The 19,080-nt window shown below is 39.9% G+C and overlaps 1 protein-coding gene across 1 annotated transcript; it reads left to right on the forward strand.

Moving 5' to 3' along the window:
* The first annotated feature begins 9,366 nt into the window (after positions 1-9,366).
* Positions 9,367-17,991, forward strand: LOC119655942 (josephin-like protein). Its single transcript, XM_038062135.1, has 3 exons — positions 9,367-9,624; positions 9,682-9,853; positions 17,369-17,991. Exons 1-3 carry the CDS (start codon positions 9,531-9,533, stop codon positions 17,694-17,696), a joined length of 594 nt encoding a protein of 197 aa, XP_037918063.1. The 5' UTR covers positions 9,367-9,530; the 3' UTR covers positions 17,697-17,991.
* The last annotated feature ends 1,089 nt before the right edge of the window (positions 17,992-19,080 follow it).

A 19,080-nucleotide genomic window follows, 5' to 3' on the forward strand; every position in this document is an offset into this window, starting at 1 on the left:
ATGAATTGTTAATTTCAATTTTATTATTTTCTCATAAATAAAACAACTTTGTTGTAATAGATTTTAAAAGTGCATATCGTCTGAATTGCCTTCTAGCAATTCAAAAATAGTTTCTTTGGAATTTCTAGGATATTTAAATTGTCATACTATAGACAATGAGGGTGAGAAAAGTGATCCGGGTCGTTGGTTAAACCCAAAACAAAGATATCTTAAGTTCTTCCAAGAAATTTTCAAGAAAAAGGCAAATTATTTTTTTGGAATATAAGTGTATTTTCGCTATAATTTTCTTATAGCAATCTATAAACAATGAAATTGAACAACAAGAACTCAATCACTCAAGAAGCAGAGAAGAACTCTCCGATCCAACTGATCGATCTCTTATTTATGCATTCTTAGACAAAGGATTGATTTTGCTGATTTGGGAGAATTGCATCTGAAATGTGATATCTAAATGTGTTTTTGCTGGTTCAGCATTTTAGTAGTGGTTTGTATTTACTTTAATAATCTGCTAACAAAGGACTATTTTGATGATGACACCTTTAAGAATAGATTTAAGAATTTAGATATATGTATGTATGATTGATATGCATAGTAATTTATACAATAATAATCTATCAGTGAAGGATATAAATACGAATTGTCAAAGTTCTTTTTAATATGCAAATTTTACGTGTTTTTGCCACTTTAAGCTGTTTTTTGACAGCCTTTTATTTTCAACCTAGGCTTCTGACAATGTTTGTCCTATATTTGTGGGTCTTCACTCTATATGTATGCAAAAATTCGGCCATGCAGGAGTCGGTTTTTTCTGACCAAAATTTGACAGATTTGACAGCCCCCGCTTAGTCTTCCAATAGGCCTTCTGACTGTCCGGCTGGTAATTCCCTCACAACATTCCAACCATTTCCAGTTAAAATTTTTCGTGCAGCGAGTCATATGAATTTTCATGCAGCCAGCTCTCCGTCTATTAGTGCAATACAAGAAAAAATAGTGGGCGAAAACACTCCAAAATTGAAGCCGCCACCAAAAAAAATTCCAATGAACTTAGCTCACAAAATTAATTGGCAAAAGCACTTACCACGTAGTCTCACTCATCAAAGGCTCGATCCATGAAACAAAAGTTCAACTATACAACGAAAGCAAGTACAGAAAAATAATACCCAGTTTTGACAAACAAGGTACAAAATACTACATATGCCAATTGAAAAGCTTCAAGGGCATGCCAGTAGTGCTAAAATGGATCGTACCATGGGTGAACTTGTCAGAGATTAAAGAAGCTTTGAAGGATGATAAATTTCAAGGGAGGTGGGTATATAATATTATAAAAGGCGATAGAATTCCCCAGCCGCTGACAGAATAAAATTTAACAAGGGTGAAGCGCATCCAATATATAACCTAAAAGACTTGACCCGGTGCAGTGCAAGAATTATCAAGAATTTGATTATACGAAAAGATGCTGCAATCTACCCAGTGTTTTTATCATTTGTAGAGATCTACACACAACAACTAATTATAAGAAAAGTAAGGAAGATACTAATGCTAAAAAAGTGTAGCAAATCTGGCAGAACATACACAGCTAAATCAAGCAAAAATCGCAATCGAAATAAAGAATTCAACGCACCGAAACAAATACTACTCCCACCAGTACATCTGCAATTGAAGGCTTTAAAAACAAAACATAGTTTAACAAGACGTGAGCTATGCTAGCGATTTGAAATCCACACCTCAAAGTTAAGAAAATACAAGTGCTTCAACCCACAATCTGGAAGGGCTTCGACTTACGGTGAATCAAACGATGAACCAATTTATAATCGCGATGCAAAACATGCTACAAGAAATGATACAGATCTTATAGGCCCTTCTCAGAAGCAAATGAACCAGCTCAAAGTACGACACTTCCTGTTTGACAAAGCGAAAAGCGTCTCACTCACAAAAAAATTTCCACATTGATGGTTATTGCTTCTACGGCACTAAGCATCGGGAAAGAAAAGCCGACGACGGTACCGGATTATTTATCAGATCCCACATTACGCATTATGCTCTAGGAGATGACTGCAAAGACTACCTCCAAGCAACTTCAATCCGATTACTGGAGTAGGTCAGCGAGATAATCATCACCGCAACCTATTGTACTCCAAAGGTTAAATTGACTTCTCAGACATTCAAGAATGTTTTAATACAAGGGCGAGAAGATTTCTTGGCGCTGAGGGTTTTAATGCTGACTGATCTTCCCTAAGGGAAGACAATTGTGAGACGCACTAGCCCGAGACTCTAAACTTTACATCGTCTCGACTGGACAGCCCGCTTATTGGCCAGCAGCTCGATGAAAAATCCCGGACCCAATTCATATTGATGTTACTTTCAAGCGCAACTCCTATAAAAAGTAATACAAGAAACTAAACAAGTCGGGAAACCGGAAGCTGGACGCTTCAGGTATAAAAGGTTTTGTGTTTCCCTATGTGAGGAGCATAACGTAGTTCTCCATTGGCTTATGGCCCGAGATATTACAATCGCTCAGTTCTGGGCAGGTTACTGCCATTGCCAGAACTGGGCGATTTAAATATCTCGAAGGGCAGGTTACTGCCATTGCCAGAACTCAGCGATTTAAATATCTCGAGTCAATGCTATCAGCCAATGGAGAACTGCGTAATGAAATTGTTTAACGCATTAATGCAACCTGGATGAAGTAGCATTCTCCAACTGGTGTTCTTTGTGATCGACGTATCAGCGCACGTCCCAAATCTAAAATTTACTGCAATGTCGTCCGTCTGCCACTCTCTGTAGTTCTGAGTGTTGGCCGACTATAAAGGACAATGAACGGCGTCTTGCGGTAATGGGGATGAAGATGTTGCATTGCACTGGTGGCGTGACACGTTTCGATTACGTCTGAAATGAGAATATCCGCGATCGATATGGGTTTGCATCGATCGTGGAAAAACTGCAAAAGAGGCGTTTTCGATGGTGTGTTCACGTAATTCACGCTAACGAGAATTCAACAACCAGTACTGATCAGAACATGGAAAGCAATGGTAAGCAACCAAAAAGCCGGCCAAAACAATGGTGGCTTGATACGCTGGATGGGGATTTAAAGGTATCGCGATTACATCCTGATCAGGCAATTAATAAAATAAAATGACGAAACCGATCATCACGAGCCGACCCCGCTTGTGAACTGCAGGCTGAAGAAAAAGAAAAAGATGTGAGGAGCGACGAGTGCACGACAGCTCCGTGTAATATAGCTAAAAATTCCATTGCCCTCTATTTTGTTTTACACAAAACCTTAAAAACAAATCAACGAATTAGTTGAATTTCCGCAAGTATATAAGCACTCACCTGGAAATCAACATTCAGTTGAAAACCAAAGGTGAAATAGGCAAAACCCTGTTGAAATTCAACGAAATACTGACCGTGAGCTTTGCTAGCGACCATAATAAGTAAAGCAGAAGTTGAGAAGATAATGGCAGACCTACAGATCTCCAGACCTAAAAAAAAAATTGGCCAGAGCAACTAAATCGTTCTATTAAGCCATTAAAGGTCAACGGGCACAGGAGTTACAAAGTTACTTGCGCGGTTTATTGCCTGGTTATTCCCTGTGGAAAGCTACAAGAAAGCTGAAAAAACCTGCTCAATGCGAACCGCCATTGAGATCAACAAACGGCAGCTTGCCAAGAAGCGATGCAGAAAAGGGGGCGGCATTTGCAAACCACATCAAAAATTTTCTATTCCCTACCGATATTTCAGAAACCACATGTTCCCTTCATCAGTGTTAACAAGTCTTGTTGCAAGACCAATAAATAACACTAGCGAATAGAAAAAACAAGTTTTTATTATTTCAAATATTTCAGATAGACTTCTTCTTCTTCTTCTTCAGCCTTTGTCCCGTTAACAAGCGGGGTCGGCTCGTCGTCATCGGTTTCACCATTTAGCTCTATCGAATGCCTGATGTGAGTGCAATCTTGAGGCTTTTAAATCCCCATCCAGCGTATCAAGCCACCGTTGTCGTGACCTTACCGGGTCAAAGGATATCAAGTTCGGTACCGCCGTCAGCAGAAACAATGTTGACTAAATATATAAATTTATCAACGGGTTCAACGCTCTGCCCATCAATGCAGATAGGAAGAGTGTTGTATTTGCCTTTATTTCCAAATCCAGAGCCATTCAGGCAATATCCATAACTCGATCAGGAAACAAGCAGATATCATCAGTGTAGCCGAGGTGTTTGAGAAAAGATGCTATACTCTCCACACACTCAAGACTAGGCAGCACGGATTACGTCACCGACAGCACGAAGAAATAATATCTCGGACATTATGTAACTCTGGCAGATTCCACTTTGCAACTCAAATTCCTCTCAGTTTTCACCTAAGTGTGCAGTACATTACATTTCTCTGATAATAACTGTAAGTTTCTCCGCGTTGACCCTCTTGCGCAGAGCATTACAGGTAAACTCCTGTTGACACAGTCGAAGGTATAGCGAAGATCTGAATTTCGCGTACTGTTCCATAATTATCCAATGAGTGTTGATGCGGTTACTGTAGGTCGCCCCAGAGTAGAAATCAGCTTGCTCTCTAACAATGAAAACGTTTCTTAGGGACTTAAGGATTATTATGGCTATTATCTGTGAAGACAGGTACCACGCAAATGTCCCTTCAATTATTACAATCAAGCCGGGAACCCTTTTTCGGAATATTAATCTTACTCTTCTTCCTCTCTCTGGGAAAATTCTCGGATTTTCAGCATTTCCTTATAAATGGAAGCAACTGTTGGAGCAACGATGCGAGGAGACTGTCAAGCCCTTTTACCCAATTCGATTGCGTTAATGACCGAGATGATTTCTTTTCTATTAATAGAAACGGCCCACATCAATCATTGTGGTATCTTGTCATTTCATCCACAATAGGTGGGACTTCACCGGATCTGATCCAGTGAAAGAAAATTGGCTAGGAATGACATTGGATTGCTGTGTGGAATCTGGGGACCTGTCGCTCATTCTGCAATACACCTCAAAACTACTACTACTAACTTCTTAAAAATTATATCATTATTGCGAGTTTTACATTTCGAATCATTTTGAAACGTAGCGAACACAAGGCTGAAATAATTAACAATATGATATTGTTGGATCTGTAGTAATATCATATGTTGCCCTATCATTTAATTTGCGAGCAAAAGTACTGGCACTATCTGAATCTCCGGAAATTATGTACTGTATGCCTCTGAAACCGTAATTTTTTCTCGTTTAGGAACACCAGTCACAAACATTATTGCGAATACACACAGGAGTTGAGTCAGTGGGTTAAGCGCACAATCGGACAAAGACTACTCCATATTTTGAACATGTTGATTTGTATTGAATTACAAACTTTTTTCTCGAAATTTATGCGGAACTTTTAGATAATAAACTTACCGTTCAATAGATGTATAAGGCGTAATCAATTTTTATTCAATATTGGCGTTCAAAGGGTAGTATAGGTCCCAGGGCGGAACGTGGATTTGTAATCACGATGAAGCATAAAACCTGGAATACGCCTGATGAACCAACACCAACAGATCTACTAGCCAACCCTATCTCCATCTCCACGTGGTGATCGCTGGGAGTTCTTTCTTTATGGAAAACTGCAGACGGAGAATGATGAAGGCGAGTCTCCCGCGCCTAAAAACGAGACAAAATGTACCAACTGATCCTCTAGGTTGGGGGTTGACTAAGGCTGACAGCCCTACACGGAAAACCGATGTTACGAAGCCACGGAAGGAGCCTCGGACAGGATGGATTTCAAAACGACGAACCCGGCAACGACAACGGATAAACGAAAAACGGCTGAATAACGATTTGCACATTTTCTCATGGAACGTGAGCTCCCTGTACAGACCGAATGCTGCTGAGCAGCTAGCCGATACCCTGTCCTAATATAAGGCTGACGTAACAGCGTTGCCAGAGATGCGATGAACAGGAACTGGTTTCCTGGAGAAGAGCCGCTACAACATATATTATAGTGGCCGTCCAGTAAACCATGTGCTCAGAGTAGGTTTGTTGGTCAACCAAAAACTGAAACCTGCTGTTATCGGCTTTGCAAATATAAGCGAGCGGCTATGCACTCTGCGTTTGCGAGCCGAGTTTAGAAACATAGCCTCATAATGGATCACGCCCCTACAGAGGAGACTGCAGAGTCGGAGAAAGATACCTTCTACGAGACAGTTGAACGAACCCTCGAAGCCTGCCCCAAATATGATATCAAAATCATACTTGGAGATTTCAACAGTCAAGTAGGGACGGAGCCCGTATTCAGGCGATATGTCGGCTCCCATAGCTTACATACGGATACCAATGATAACGGACTGCGAATTATTCAGTTAGCAGTATCGTACGAAATGGAAAACGGTCCACAAACATATGTGGGCCTCTCTAGACGGGACCACTTTCAACCAAATTGACCACGTGCTGATTGAACGCCTCCATCTCTCAGCCTTGATGAATTTCAGAACATATAGGGGGGTCAATATAGACTCGGACAACTATCTCGTTGGCATAGTGCTCCGAGCTCGAATTACGACACCACCTACAATCCCCCCTGACAATCAGATGAGAGTGAATACTGAAGCCATTCACAACACAGCCCTCCGCAACACCTATAAGGGTGAAATGGATGCCGCAATAACCGCAGTCAACAGAGATCCTAGAGATGAAGCATTAACAAATGATATTCACAACCACCTGAAGAACGTTATCATTGACATCATATCATATCACAAAGATACTTGGTCCCAGCCGCAAAAAAAGTTGGAACGGCTGGTTTAAGGATGAGTGTAAGCTAACCAACTAAAGACGACGGACAAATACTACCACCACCAAGTATAGGGGAAACAGTCCGTGCAATTCATAGGCTTAAAAATCATAAGTCGCCAGGAGCCGATGGAATTATAACTGAATTAGTTAAATTTGGAAGCGACCAGTTACACCAAGTGGTTCATCAACTTGTACTCAAGGTATTGGACAGCGAATCAATGCCTAATGACTGGCAAAGAAGCATTATCTGTCTCATACATAAAATAGGATCTATAAGATACACCCAGAACATCATTGGCCCATACCAAAGAGGCTTCACTCCAGGCAAATGAGCAATAGATCAAATTTTCTCTCTGCAGCAAGCGATGAAAAACTGTTGGAATATGGACATCAGTTGTACCATCTCTTCATCCACTTTAAAGCCGCCTATGATAGCATAGCCAGGGTGAAACTGTACACGGCCATGAGAGTATTCGGTACCTCGACGAAATTGATAAGACTGACTAGACTGACCCTGACCAATGTGCGAGGCCAGATAATCAACAACGGGCTGTGGCAAGGGGATGCCCTATCATGCGTCCTCATTAACCTGGCCCTCGAGAAAGTGATCCGTGATGCTGATGCAAATGCAAGGGGTATGACCCTCTTTAAGTTCCCCCAACTACTGGCCTATGCTGACGATATGGAAATCATGGGAAGAACGGCCCGAGACGTACAAACTGCCTTCATCCAGATCGAGCAGACAGCGATTGGCGCGAGATCTTAGGATACACACCAATGAAGGCAAGACATATTATATAATGGCAACGTCAGCACCTAAGACCAATCAACCAACAACAACAAACCGCACTGGTCAAACGAAAAGAATAAAGATAAGAGAATACAACTTTGAGACCGTTGATAATTTCTCTTATCTAGGGTCAAAATCACAATCGATAACAGCTATGACGATGAAATCCGCGCACGGTTGTTGTCAGCCAACAGAGCCTATTTAAGCTAACAAAAACTGTTCCGCTCGAAACGTCTCATCATAGGATCAAAGCTCTTATTGTACAAGACAATGATCTTGCCAGTCCTCATGTATTCTTCGGAAACTTCGGTTCTTAGCAAGAAAAATTGCGAACTCTTGGCCGCGTTCGAGAGAAGAATCCGTAACCTACATAACGACGAAATCTGTGAGCGATACTGTCAGGTTGTGGATAAAATCCGCCTCAATAGGTTACGGTGGGCTCACTTAATCCGTATGGATGAGGATGATCCAGCCCGGAAAGTCTATAAGGGCAATATCTATGGTAGAAAAAGAAGACGAGGCAGACCCTGCCTAAGATGGAGCGATGGCGTAGGTCAGGACGCTTTTGGGGATATCGAATTGATGGACCTTGGCGCAAAACCGGGCTGTCTGGAGTTCTTTACTAAGGCAGACCGGATACCGGTTGTTGCGCCGTTGATGATGATTATTATTATGAAAAGTTAAAACAACCAGAAATAGACAAAAATTCACGCGAAACGAATAATCGGGCATAAAATCAGCAGAATTTTGCTATATAGCTTTACTTTCTTCCTGAAATTATTTGTTATTATTAATTTTATAAGTTCGCATTAATTGAAATTTACAAGCAGTATTCAAATTTTCTTCGAAAGGAAAAGGATATCGAAGCAACGACACCGCCATCAAAACAGCTCGTGAAATATCTCACCTAATAATAAAGCTAAATGTGGATAAAATTGTCTGAACCATCGCAAAAATTGTTTGTGGAAGTAACTATTATTTAGACGTTATAAAACGTTATAAGAGCAGAACCGCTCAAAGGAGAAAACTTGACGACCATGGTGTGCGGCGTATTCCAAAAGAAGTTAATAAAAGGATTGTTTAACCGCAAATGAATTGAGAAATATATAATATTGCAAAACGATTTAGAAAGGATATTTGCGCAAAAACGGTGAACATTTTTCTCGGGAAATATCATTTTCATGACAGAATAGCTGGAACATTTCAAGAAGAATATTAGCTTTTGGAAAACAGCAAATAGCTACAACTTTTATACCATTTTTAACCTTTTCTGGCTCTGATGGCAAAACATGCGGATACCTTATACAGAGTTTAATCCAAATAATACTCGGGCCACTATTAACTATGACGGAGGGTCAGTGATAGCATGAGGGCATTTTTCCAGCGCGGGGATATGCAATATTTATTTTATAGATGGTAGAATGGATAGATTCCAATATTTACATATCTTGAAGCAAAATGTAGAGCAAAGTGCTGAGGAGCTGAATATAGTGGATAAATTCGTCTTCTATCAGGAGCATGACTCGAAGGACATTTCGAATGTTGCTTATACAATATATATATAACTGTCCACCAGCAGTAGACTAACCCCATGCATTGAGGAACATTTTCAAATACTTAAAAAGTTGAGAAAGAAAACTTCTGAATGGCACCAATTGCTGTCGCATTCAAACTACATTGAAGTCTTCTTCCATATTCAAAAGAGCGAATGCAACTGAAACAGTACTTCCACCATTAACAGTTCTCAAATAACAGTTCAGTGCTTTTCAGAGAACAAAAAAAAATGCCATGAACGTCAAATGTGACATGTAAACAAGCATGGAATTGTTGTCATGTTTTGATAAGCTCGTAAGCAAGGTTTTCAACCCAATAGTTCTCGTCCTTGAAGTTTTATCAATAAAAAGTTAGTTAAAAGGAAACGTGCCGAAACAACCCGAGAAATCTCCAACTGATGGTTCGATGGTGTCATCTGAAATGAACTCAACTCATATCTACCATGAACGCCAATCCCGGGAATTGTGTGCTCTTCATGCGCTCAACAATTTATTTCAAGGTTTCCTTCTATAGCCTTCACTTAATATCAAGGTACACTGAACATTTCCGTTTGCAGCCAAGGGGACGTATACAAAACCGCAGTTGGACGAGATATGTACGCAATTGAGTCCAGATGATTGGATAAACCCGCACAGGTCGGTGCTGGGCCTTGGCAATTACGATGTGAACGTCATTATGACTGCTCTCCAGAAGAAGGATTGCGAGGCGGTTTGGTTCGATAAAAGAAAGTGAGTATGTTAAGTAACCTGAGCCACAGACACGATTATATCTGCACTTTAAACCCCCATGCCCCTTGCAATCTACATACTGAGACTGGATGTTCGCTGTGTACCCTTTCTAGGGCTTTGTGTGAAACAAAACCTTATTAAAATCAATTTACCCTCCGTTTGCCTATCACACGCACTTCTGTCGAAGATACCTACATCGAATTAAACGGAAATTTAGTCTATGAGATTCCCCGCGAAGGGACATTACATAAGTACATGCAAAAGGGATTGTACATTTTTGCCTCCTAATGTATCCGTGTAGAGTATTAAGGCAGCTTTCTCCTTCAAAACTTTCAAGAAATCGATTTTTTGCTTTTTTACATATTGCATTTCCTTTTGCGTTCAAGAATCATCTTAAATTTTATTACGAAATGCCCAACCAAAAAAGTTAGTTATTTTCGTAATGGTATCTACGCATGAATATAAATTGGGTTTTATCTAAAGCATTGTACGCACCTTGTATAATTATGAATATTCGAGAGCTCAGCAGCTATTGTGTAACATTCAGGAAGGAGCACGCACTCGATTTTATTTATTGTAAAACTTGTATTAGGAATGTTGGAAAATGTGCCTTAAATCGGTGGTTCGTGGTGGGGCAAAGATGTTCTCGACTCCAGCTTGCACTTTCAATGAAGGATCAGTTAAGTCCTTGAGGGTTTTACGTGAGCAGAGAAGACTTAACCCCACGGTCTTCTTAGGACACGGATTAATTTTGTGACCACAATCAAAGCCCCGCTTTGACAAGCAACAACGGTACCAGTCTATACCAAGTGCATGGCTTAGAATTCATACTGGTGGATGCAAGACCTACCTAAATCTCTACCCAACTAAGGAGTACGGCACTCGTGTTGGAACGCAACACTACGCCGAGGCCTGAAGGTCTCTTCTAGCTTGAGCATCACCACAACCCCCATGAAGCTCCCACTAGGAGGCCAACCGCAAACAACCGACCTATACCCAATTACAGCGGGAGTTCACCCGAAGTATGAGAGTCCAGGGGCTATCCCGGTTCCCATGGTACCTGTATACCCCTGGTAAGGTTTCGTGACCAATTGCCACTTCAGATGAGTCCCGGTGCAGACTCGGGTCTAATCGCCCTGATTAGACCTTTGGAGCATTCGCCTACTGCATCACGGCCGGCACGCAAAACTGATAGTGTCTTCGGGTGCCACCACTATGGAGGTTCTCCTCGGCCACCTGGTTTTGGTTCAGCCGACAGGGTTGCCGCCCCGTCTTCCTCACCGCCACCTCTGAGCATCAATGAAGGATCAAGAACATATCTGACAATAGTGGACCTAATGGAATCCAAAACAGGTCCAAGCCCAACTGCAACTGATCGGAGAAAATTTACCGGTGCCGTATTGCGCAAGCAAGGTAAACGAATGGTCAATGATAATAAAAAAAAAGTTCTATTCCGTAAAATTTTAACAAAGCAAAAATTTTAAACGTGTTTTCCTCAAAATTGTATTTTTCAAACTGATACGACATTTTTCTATTCGGCCGATTTTTATAAACCAAAAAAAAAAAAAAATTGACCCATCATAAATAAACGAAGATAATAAAACTACGGAAGTTTAAAGAATGGCCCCCTCCTTTTTTTGTTCAGATAATTGTCCCAAAAAAGTAATTTCCCTTTTTTCGGAAAAATATCTATGAAAAACAGGATTTTAGAGAATTTTGGTATACTTTCGAGTGATGAATAGAATCATTTTTGAATTTTTAATGTATCTATTTATTTGCTAAACGCACTCTACATCAGTCAAGAGGAACTAAACGTGACAAAGACTAGATAGTAACAAAGTTATAATACTAATACTAATTACTCATCTACTTCTCTCCATTCCTTTTTCAGATTTTATGTAGAAGGAAAATTCACTAAAGTCGGTTTACTATCTGTTTGTATACGTAACGAAATGGATACATATATTCAGATAAAATTCGTAGAAAGTGATGAAAGGCATAATTTTCTGTGGCTTGATTTACCGGAACTACATTTCGTCTGGATGTATACCGCAGTCCTGGAGAAGGAATCAGTCTTACACTTTTCAATTTTGAAGACCCTAGAACACGTTCTGGATATTTGCTCTAGGGAAATATGTTCTCTTCATGATTGCCCTTCTCCAAATCTTAACACGCCTACCTCAAAGACAAATTGATAGAAACCGCGGTAATTAACGCGCTGCGACGACCATCCTGAAGTTCGGCCCAGAAATACCGAAGCTCCATCGGAGCGGTCAGTCGCCACATGCTTGCACCCGTCCGTGCAAGCCAGGCGCGGAAATGTGAGGGGGGTCCTTTGAGCGCTACGATCCCTCATGTGACATTATACAAAATTCACGTGCATTTACCAGTGCTTGGCTCCGCACCAGATCTTGAAAATAATTAAACAAAGGGAATTTTGTATAACGACGCGTGAAAAATCGTAGGGACAAACGACCACCCCATTCCCCACATTCCCCAACCTGGCTAGCACGTGTCGACCGAGTGCTCCGATGGAGCTTCAGTATTTGCGAGTGGACCTTCATGGTCAATTTCGCTAACTTTTTAGCTTTTTGGGATAGCTCTTCCCTGTAGTTCATTACATTTATAATGATCTAAAGGGGATTGCGATGGTCAAACTACCATCCTAAATGGCCGAAGGGTGTCGAGGATGGGAGAGAACCTCCGAAGCCGCGCCTCAATAAACATCTGAGGTAGAAGAAACAGGGATCGAGACTATCATCGGTCGTCAATCACCCTCTCCTGAATCGCTGCAGTCGGGTTCAAAGGTTTACGGCTCCACGCGCGCGGACTAGCCGTCGTTTTTCTTTATTTTAATTTTTTTAGGTTTTAGTTCGCGTTTTGGTTTAACTCATTACGCTTACGCGAATCCCTGTTTCTGTGCAGTTATTTTCAAGATCCGCAGCGGAACCAAGCTGTATAGATACGTGAATTTTCTATAATGACACGTGAAGGATCGTAGCGCTCAAAGAAACCACCCGCATTCCCGAGCCTGGCCAGCACAGAAGCATGCAAGCACGTGTCGGTCGAGCGCTCCGATGGAGTTTCAGTATTTGCGGGCGAAACTTCGCGGTCAATTTCGCCAACTTTTTAGATTTTTGGGATAGTTCTTCCCTCTAGGTCATTCTCGGCCACTCAGGATGGCAGTTTGGCCATCGCAATCCCCTTTAGGTCATTACAAATGCCAAGATTGACTGTAATAACACCTTGTTTAAACCTGTGATGATGAAACATGGTCTTGGGATTCGTAACGATGATGATAAGAGGTTTGCGGTTTTCTGCAGACACGCAGCACACCCTGTTATGCGGTCAATTGGGTTTTAAATGACCGGCAACGAATCTCTAATCAGTCCGACCACATCGTGATCAAAAGTAGATATAAGAGTTGTCTCCTGGACGTGCGAAATAAGAAAAGCGCTGACCTCGGCTGTTCGCCTGCCTTAGCTGGTGCAAATGAGATTACTGGCCACACCCATAAAAGGCGCTTATCAGGGAAGCGAAAGCAAATGTCGCAAATAACTAAGATTTCGTTACCGTACACCACATCACGAAAGAATTTGGTGGTCGCAACGCGACGAGGAGGAACTTAAGAGGTGGAAGGTACATTTCATCACGGTTCTCAACTGGATATCATCTAGTGAAGTTCTACCTCTTGTGGATGAAATTTTGGAGTTCTGAGTTTTTTCACGGTGCCTTCTACCACCGTGAAAAAACTCAGAAGGATGATTGTCAAGATATCAAAGAAGGGCACCCGCCTTGAGTGCGAGGGTTATTTGCCACAGAAAACAACTAAAATTTTCCTGTAAAATATGTCCATATTTTGTCTACCTTGGTATTGTTGTTTCTTACGAGAGTGTCAACGACCTTGATGTCACCGGACTCATTAACAGGGCTAGATCCGTCTTCGCCGTTTTATCGAAAGTTTAGAAATTCAGATACCTCAACATCAAGTTGAGGTTATTCCACGCCAATGTCATCTCAATGCTGTTATATCGGAGCACCAAATGAAAAGTGACCACCACTGTAACTCAAAAGCTCCAAGCCTTCATTAACGCCTGTCTCTACGGTGTCGTCTATATACTCTTAATAATAATAATAATCGTTGGTGCAACAATTCATATTGGATCAGGGCCTTGAAGTGTGTTAGACCACTTCATTGAAGACCGTAACGGTACACTACGGTACACACACAGGTACTCATTCACAGCTGAGTCGACTGGTATCCGATGTCAAATCACGACACAAATCTCACTGCCACCAGTGAGATTTGAACCGTGACTTTCCGTACAACAGCCTTGTGCTCCAACCACTCAGCCATGGAGCGAGTTAACACGTGCTGATTGAAGGAAATGGCATTAGATAAATAATTCGGGGACAGGCATGTCGACAGAAAAAGGAAAGAGGGTAGTTTCTCCTATCTAGGAATTTTCTCACAGCGAACAGAATAGTGATTTTTATAAAATTTTTGAAAGGGATCACTCTGAAATAGCATAGAACTTCTAACATATGCACATAATTATACGAAATTTCAGCGGCCAAAAGTATACGATCGCAATTGTCTAATTCAGGGATGTTGGACTCTTGCCGAACTCCTAATTTTTAATAGGAAAATATTGTGATATGGCCAGATGTTTTTCTTTTGAATGGCGCACAAACGCTCGCCTATTGGACCCGAGCATTTGGCTCTTTGATTCCACTCAAGTCGCCATTGCTTATGTTTAACCATTAGCTTTGAGTTTTCGACAACTACTAAACGTTTTAAACTACCGAGAGAGAGTAAACGTGTTTTAAAAGTAGTTATTGAAGCTCGATTTCTGACGTTTATATGTATGCTGTTTCCCAACTTTCGAGCGGCAGGGTATATGTATGGCAAATACCATATACAGTAGCGGTAAAAAAGGCGACCGCATTTTTTCGCAAGGTGGCTCTGAGGTGTTTTTCGATAAGACATCTAAAAGGTCTTTTAAGATTTCGTTTGCCTGTTTTTGTGTAAACACAAAACTTTATTAAAATAGATAATAATAATAATAATCGTTGGCACAATAATCCATATTGGATCAGGGCCTTGAAGTGCGTTAGAGCACTTCATTCAAGATCGTAACGGTACACTACAGAACACTGTAGGAGGCAATGTGGTCAGCATTACGCTCGCCCGAGATTATTATCCTGATTTGACTCAGGTACTGATTCACAGCTGAGTCGACTGGTATTCGACGTCAAATCACAATACAAATCCCACTACCGCCAGCGAGATTTGAACCGCGACCTTCGGTACGACAGCCTTGTGCTCTAACCACTCAGGACACACAAAAATAGATACTTTTCGAAAATGATCTTGTTTCTGATATTGGGCGAAAGATAGAGGAGCGAGGGTTCAAAACGTGTGCCCTAAAAAATGAAGCAAGTCTCGTTCTCAGAACCTATCCACCCAAAAAATCTGAAAAAAAACACAGTGATGAAATCTAGGTCTCATATCACATCTCGTTCCGATTATCAAGTATCATCGCATTGCCTAGCATGCAATTCAGGTTAGCTTCGGCCTGGCTTGTTTTAGGTTGGCTTCGGGCTTTTGGACTAGTTTCGGGCTGACTTTGAGCTAGAAAATTATTTCGGGTGCATGTGAATATGGGGATGCAGATTCTAAGCTTTAAGATATAGATTGTAATGTTACGGATTAGGATAAATGCCAGCTTTAATGTGAAAAGGTGATTTTGTGTGTGATAGGCAAACTTCAATTATGCCAAGCAAAGATAACATCTAAGTAAAGTAATGCTCATTCGCAAAAGTCACGATTCCCTGTTCTTTGCATGTGCAAATATTGTACTAACTATTATCTTATATCCTTATGGGATTTTGTTAGCTTTTTCTCTTCTTACATGAAAGGTTCATTCCTTCTTCAATGATACTTACTTGGCGATGTCGCATATTTTACGTTTTGAATGAAATACATGCATTCTTAATTATTCTAGCAATAAGTAATATTTGGTACTACGGTCTGCCGAAACTTTAATATTTAATGTTAATTTAATATCACCTTTTTCAAAAAGTGAGATGATACCCCATTTAATAGGTAATGTTTTGTGCAACTCTACAGTATTTTCATATTAATTGATAGAAGAAATGAATTTATAAGGAAACCGATGGTTTTGAGAGATATGCAGAAAATTGATGTAAAGGGTATAAAGGTTTTATATTCATCTTATGTGAGAAAATCTTGATGTACGATTTTTCATTCGTACGTAGAGAATAATACAAAATATTTCGTCATATTTTGCCAAAATCGAAGATACACATATGTACATATCATAAATACTGTGATCATCCTAAATAAACACACATTGACTATTACCGCACGCGTACATAGATATGTGCGCACCTAAATTGATCTATTGCATCTTCGCGCATTTCCACTTTTCTCCATTCACAAGAACGTATATATATATGTTATGTACATACCTTAAAAAACCGCTGGTAACCAGGTACACAAGTGTCTATTACATTGGTTACATACATATAAATACACATGTCTACCTCGAGTAACTGACACTGATATACAAATAACTAAAATCAGCCAAAAAAGGAAAACTAAAACGTCCCCAAGGACCCCGCTGTTCATATAAGTTCACTTTATATGATGATAACGTAATACACATCTTAGGGTGCGTGAAATGTGAAACTTTGACCTTCTATAAATTTGGATTTGGATTGGATTGGATTGCCTTCAAATTTTTCGGAATTATGTCCTATGCTGATGCCAAATTTTGTACTTCTGGGATGAACTGGTAATATACTATTATTAACTGTATTTGGGCAAATATCGGAACGAGATGTGATATGAGACCTAGATTTCATATAGATGCATCACTGTGATTTTTTTTTTCAGATTTTTCGGTTGGATAGGTTTTGAGAACGAGACCTGTTTCACGTTTTGGGGGACACATTTTGAGCCCTATCTCCCTTACACACAACCTTTCACATGTATGGTGAGCCCCCTGGAAAGTCAACACAAAATGGCGCCACTCGCAACATATAAAGGGACACACAGACTACATGTTCTCACTAAATTTCATGAGAATCGGTTCAACCGTTTCTGAGTAAATTGGCTGTGATAGACAAACGGACAGACAGCACTGAATCGGTTTTAATTTTGTTTCACACAAAACATTAAAAAGACCCTTTAGATAACGTGCCTTACCGGAAAATACCTCAGAACCACCGATTTGTGGAAAAATATGCGTTCGGCTTTTTTTATCGCTACTGTACTTCTAGGTTTTTTCTTTTTAAGTGTTCAATATGAAATTATAGTTTTCAGAATAAAAACGAGTGAAATTTGTAACGAATTTAGAAAAATCATAATTTTATCCCTTTAAAAATTCTCTTTTTTCTGTGTTTATTTCACTCCTTTGATATATCAACTCAGTAATTTATTATTGAACCTGAAGTACGTAAAATTCAATACTTTCATAACTTTTCCAGAGATCCATCTTGCATCGACACTTCACAAATTGTAGGGTTTATCCTAAATGTTCCGACCGATTATCGGATAGGCTTCATAACGTTACCACTTAAAAGACGACATTGGATTAGTGTACGAGAAATCGGTGGACGCTATTACAATTTGGACTCAAAACTAGACACGCCTCAATGTATTGGAACCGAAAGGGATCTCTTCAACCATTTACGAGCAGAATTACAAAGTAATGATAAGGAGCTTTTTGTAGTTGTAACTAGTGAAGTTGAGAAGTCACAGAGCTGGCTTAAAACAAAATCGAATTTATCATCTACTGATTTAAATAGTTTATAAAATTTTACAAAAGGTTCTAGGCGAGCGAGTGTTGCCAACAATGATGTATTTTCTAATTCGTATCTAGTCTACTAAATTTTGCGCTGTCTCACTTTAACATTTTGCGGAGATAAACGTTTTCAAGGCCTAGTTATTAATAACCGTTTTGGTGAATGTGATAAATGTGAAAATATATATTCTATAAGATCTAATACTTAAAAATTTCGTCGTTCAACTGAAAATATTGAAGTAAAATGTTTATGGGAAATTCGGTGATGATTGTTGAATGTTGAATAAATTTAATCGTTAAATGTTACTAACTGCTATTATTCATTTATTACTTGAAGTAAAAGTGTGCAAAAAGTAAGCTCTCTTGTGGAAGGTTCGATTCTTCAGTTGCAACGATGGTAAATTCATTATTTTCCAACATAACATATGTTTATATATACCAGAAACAATCGACTGGGCACTAAGACGATCGTTTCCTACACTCGAACAACAATTGATGAGCAATAAAAGTATTAGAAACGTGTTTAATTTATATTAATATTATAACATGAATTTAGCGGCGAAGTACAATAAATATTTTAAAGCCACAACCACAGACCCTAACATGATAACAAATCCACAGTCTAGAGGATAACAAGATGACCTTTCTTGTTCAGTGCTCTTGTAATAACTAACTCTAAAAACCTCTCTGTACCCCTTACGTCTGAATATTTTGACGAAGCCCTCTCCACTCCTTTATTCTTTACTTTCTCCCAGAACACACCTTTATTTATCCTGTGACTGTTACTACGCTTAGTGACCAGATGTGACCTCGACCCAAGCCTATCATCAAACTTACGCTTAATATTTAATCCGATGTTTTTCCAAGGTTTAGTTACTAAATGCAACTATCGTGAAGTGGCTGAGATAAAGTGTTGGAATATTCCAATCCCAAGGAAAAACCCAACTATTCTCTTATCTCCGACATATACTTGATGATTTTTTTTCTAATTTAAAATTCATCATTGCTCAATTTAAAATACATGCCCCCTTGCCCCCTTGAAGGTAATCCCATCGCCTGGAGCACACTTACTCCAGCTTTCGAGCTAATTTTCCCAACATTTTTCATACTCGGTGTTCAATATATTCGTCAGAGACATTTCTGTTTTTTCTATAATGTCCTCTCGGCTACTGGAACGCGTTCCATCTATGGCTTTAGAACTCGATTAAGTAGAAATCACAGTAAACCAAATCCGGTGAATTTAGTGGCTGATGGTATTCGCTACGTGTTTAGTCAAAAATGATGGCATTGTGCGATAGTGCATTATTGACGTGCAAAATCTACGAGTTGTTTGCTCACTTCGTTTTTCACAAGTTGACAACATGTCATAACGCTCAATTAACACACCTGTTGAAT

Source organism: Hermetia illucens, chromosome 1, assembly GCF_905115235.1.
Source record: "Hermetia illucens chromosome 1, iHerIll2.2.curated.20191125, whole genome shotgun sequence".
In the NCBI taxonomy this organism is placed as follows: Eukaryota; Metazoa; Arthropoda; class Insecta; order Diptera; family Stratiomyidae; genus Hermetia; species Hermetia illucens.

Bases quoted from the DNA above. Each gene is read 5' to 3' on its own strand.
- LOC119655942 (XM_038062135.1), top strand. From the start codon at position 9,531: ATGGTGTCATCTGAAATGAACTCAACTCATATCTACCATGAACGCCAA. The intron at 9,625-9,681 runs GTTTCCTTCTAT...TTCCGTTTGCAG, and splicing joins GCTCAACAATTTATTTCAAG to CCAAGGGGACGTATACAAAA. The intron at 9,854-17,368 runs GTGAGTATGTTA...TAACTTTTCCAG, and splicing joins GTTTGGTTCGATAAAAGAAA to AGATCCATCTTGCATCGACA.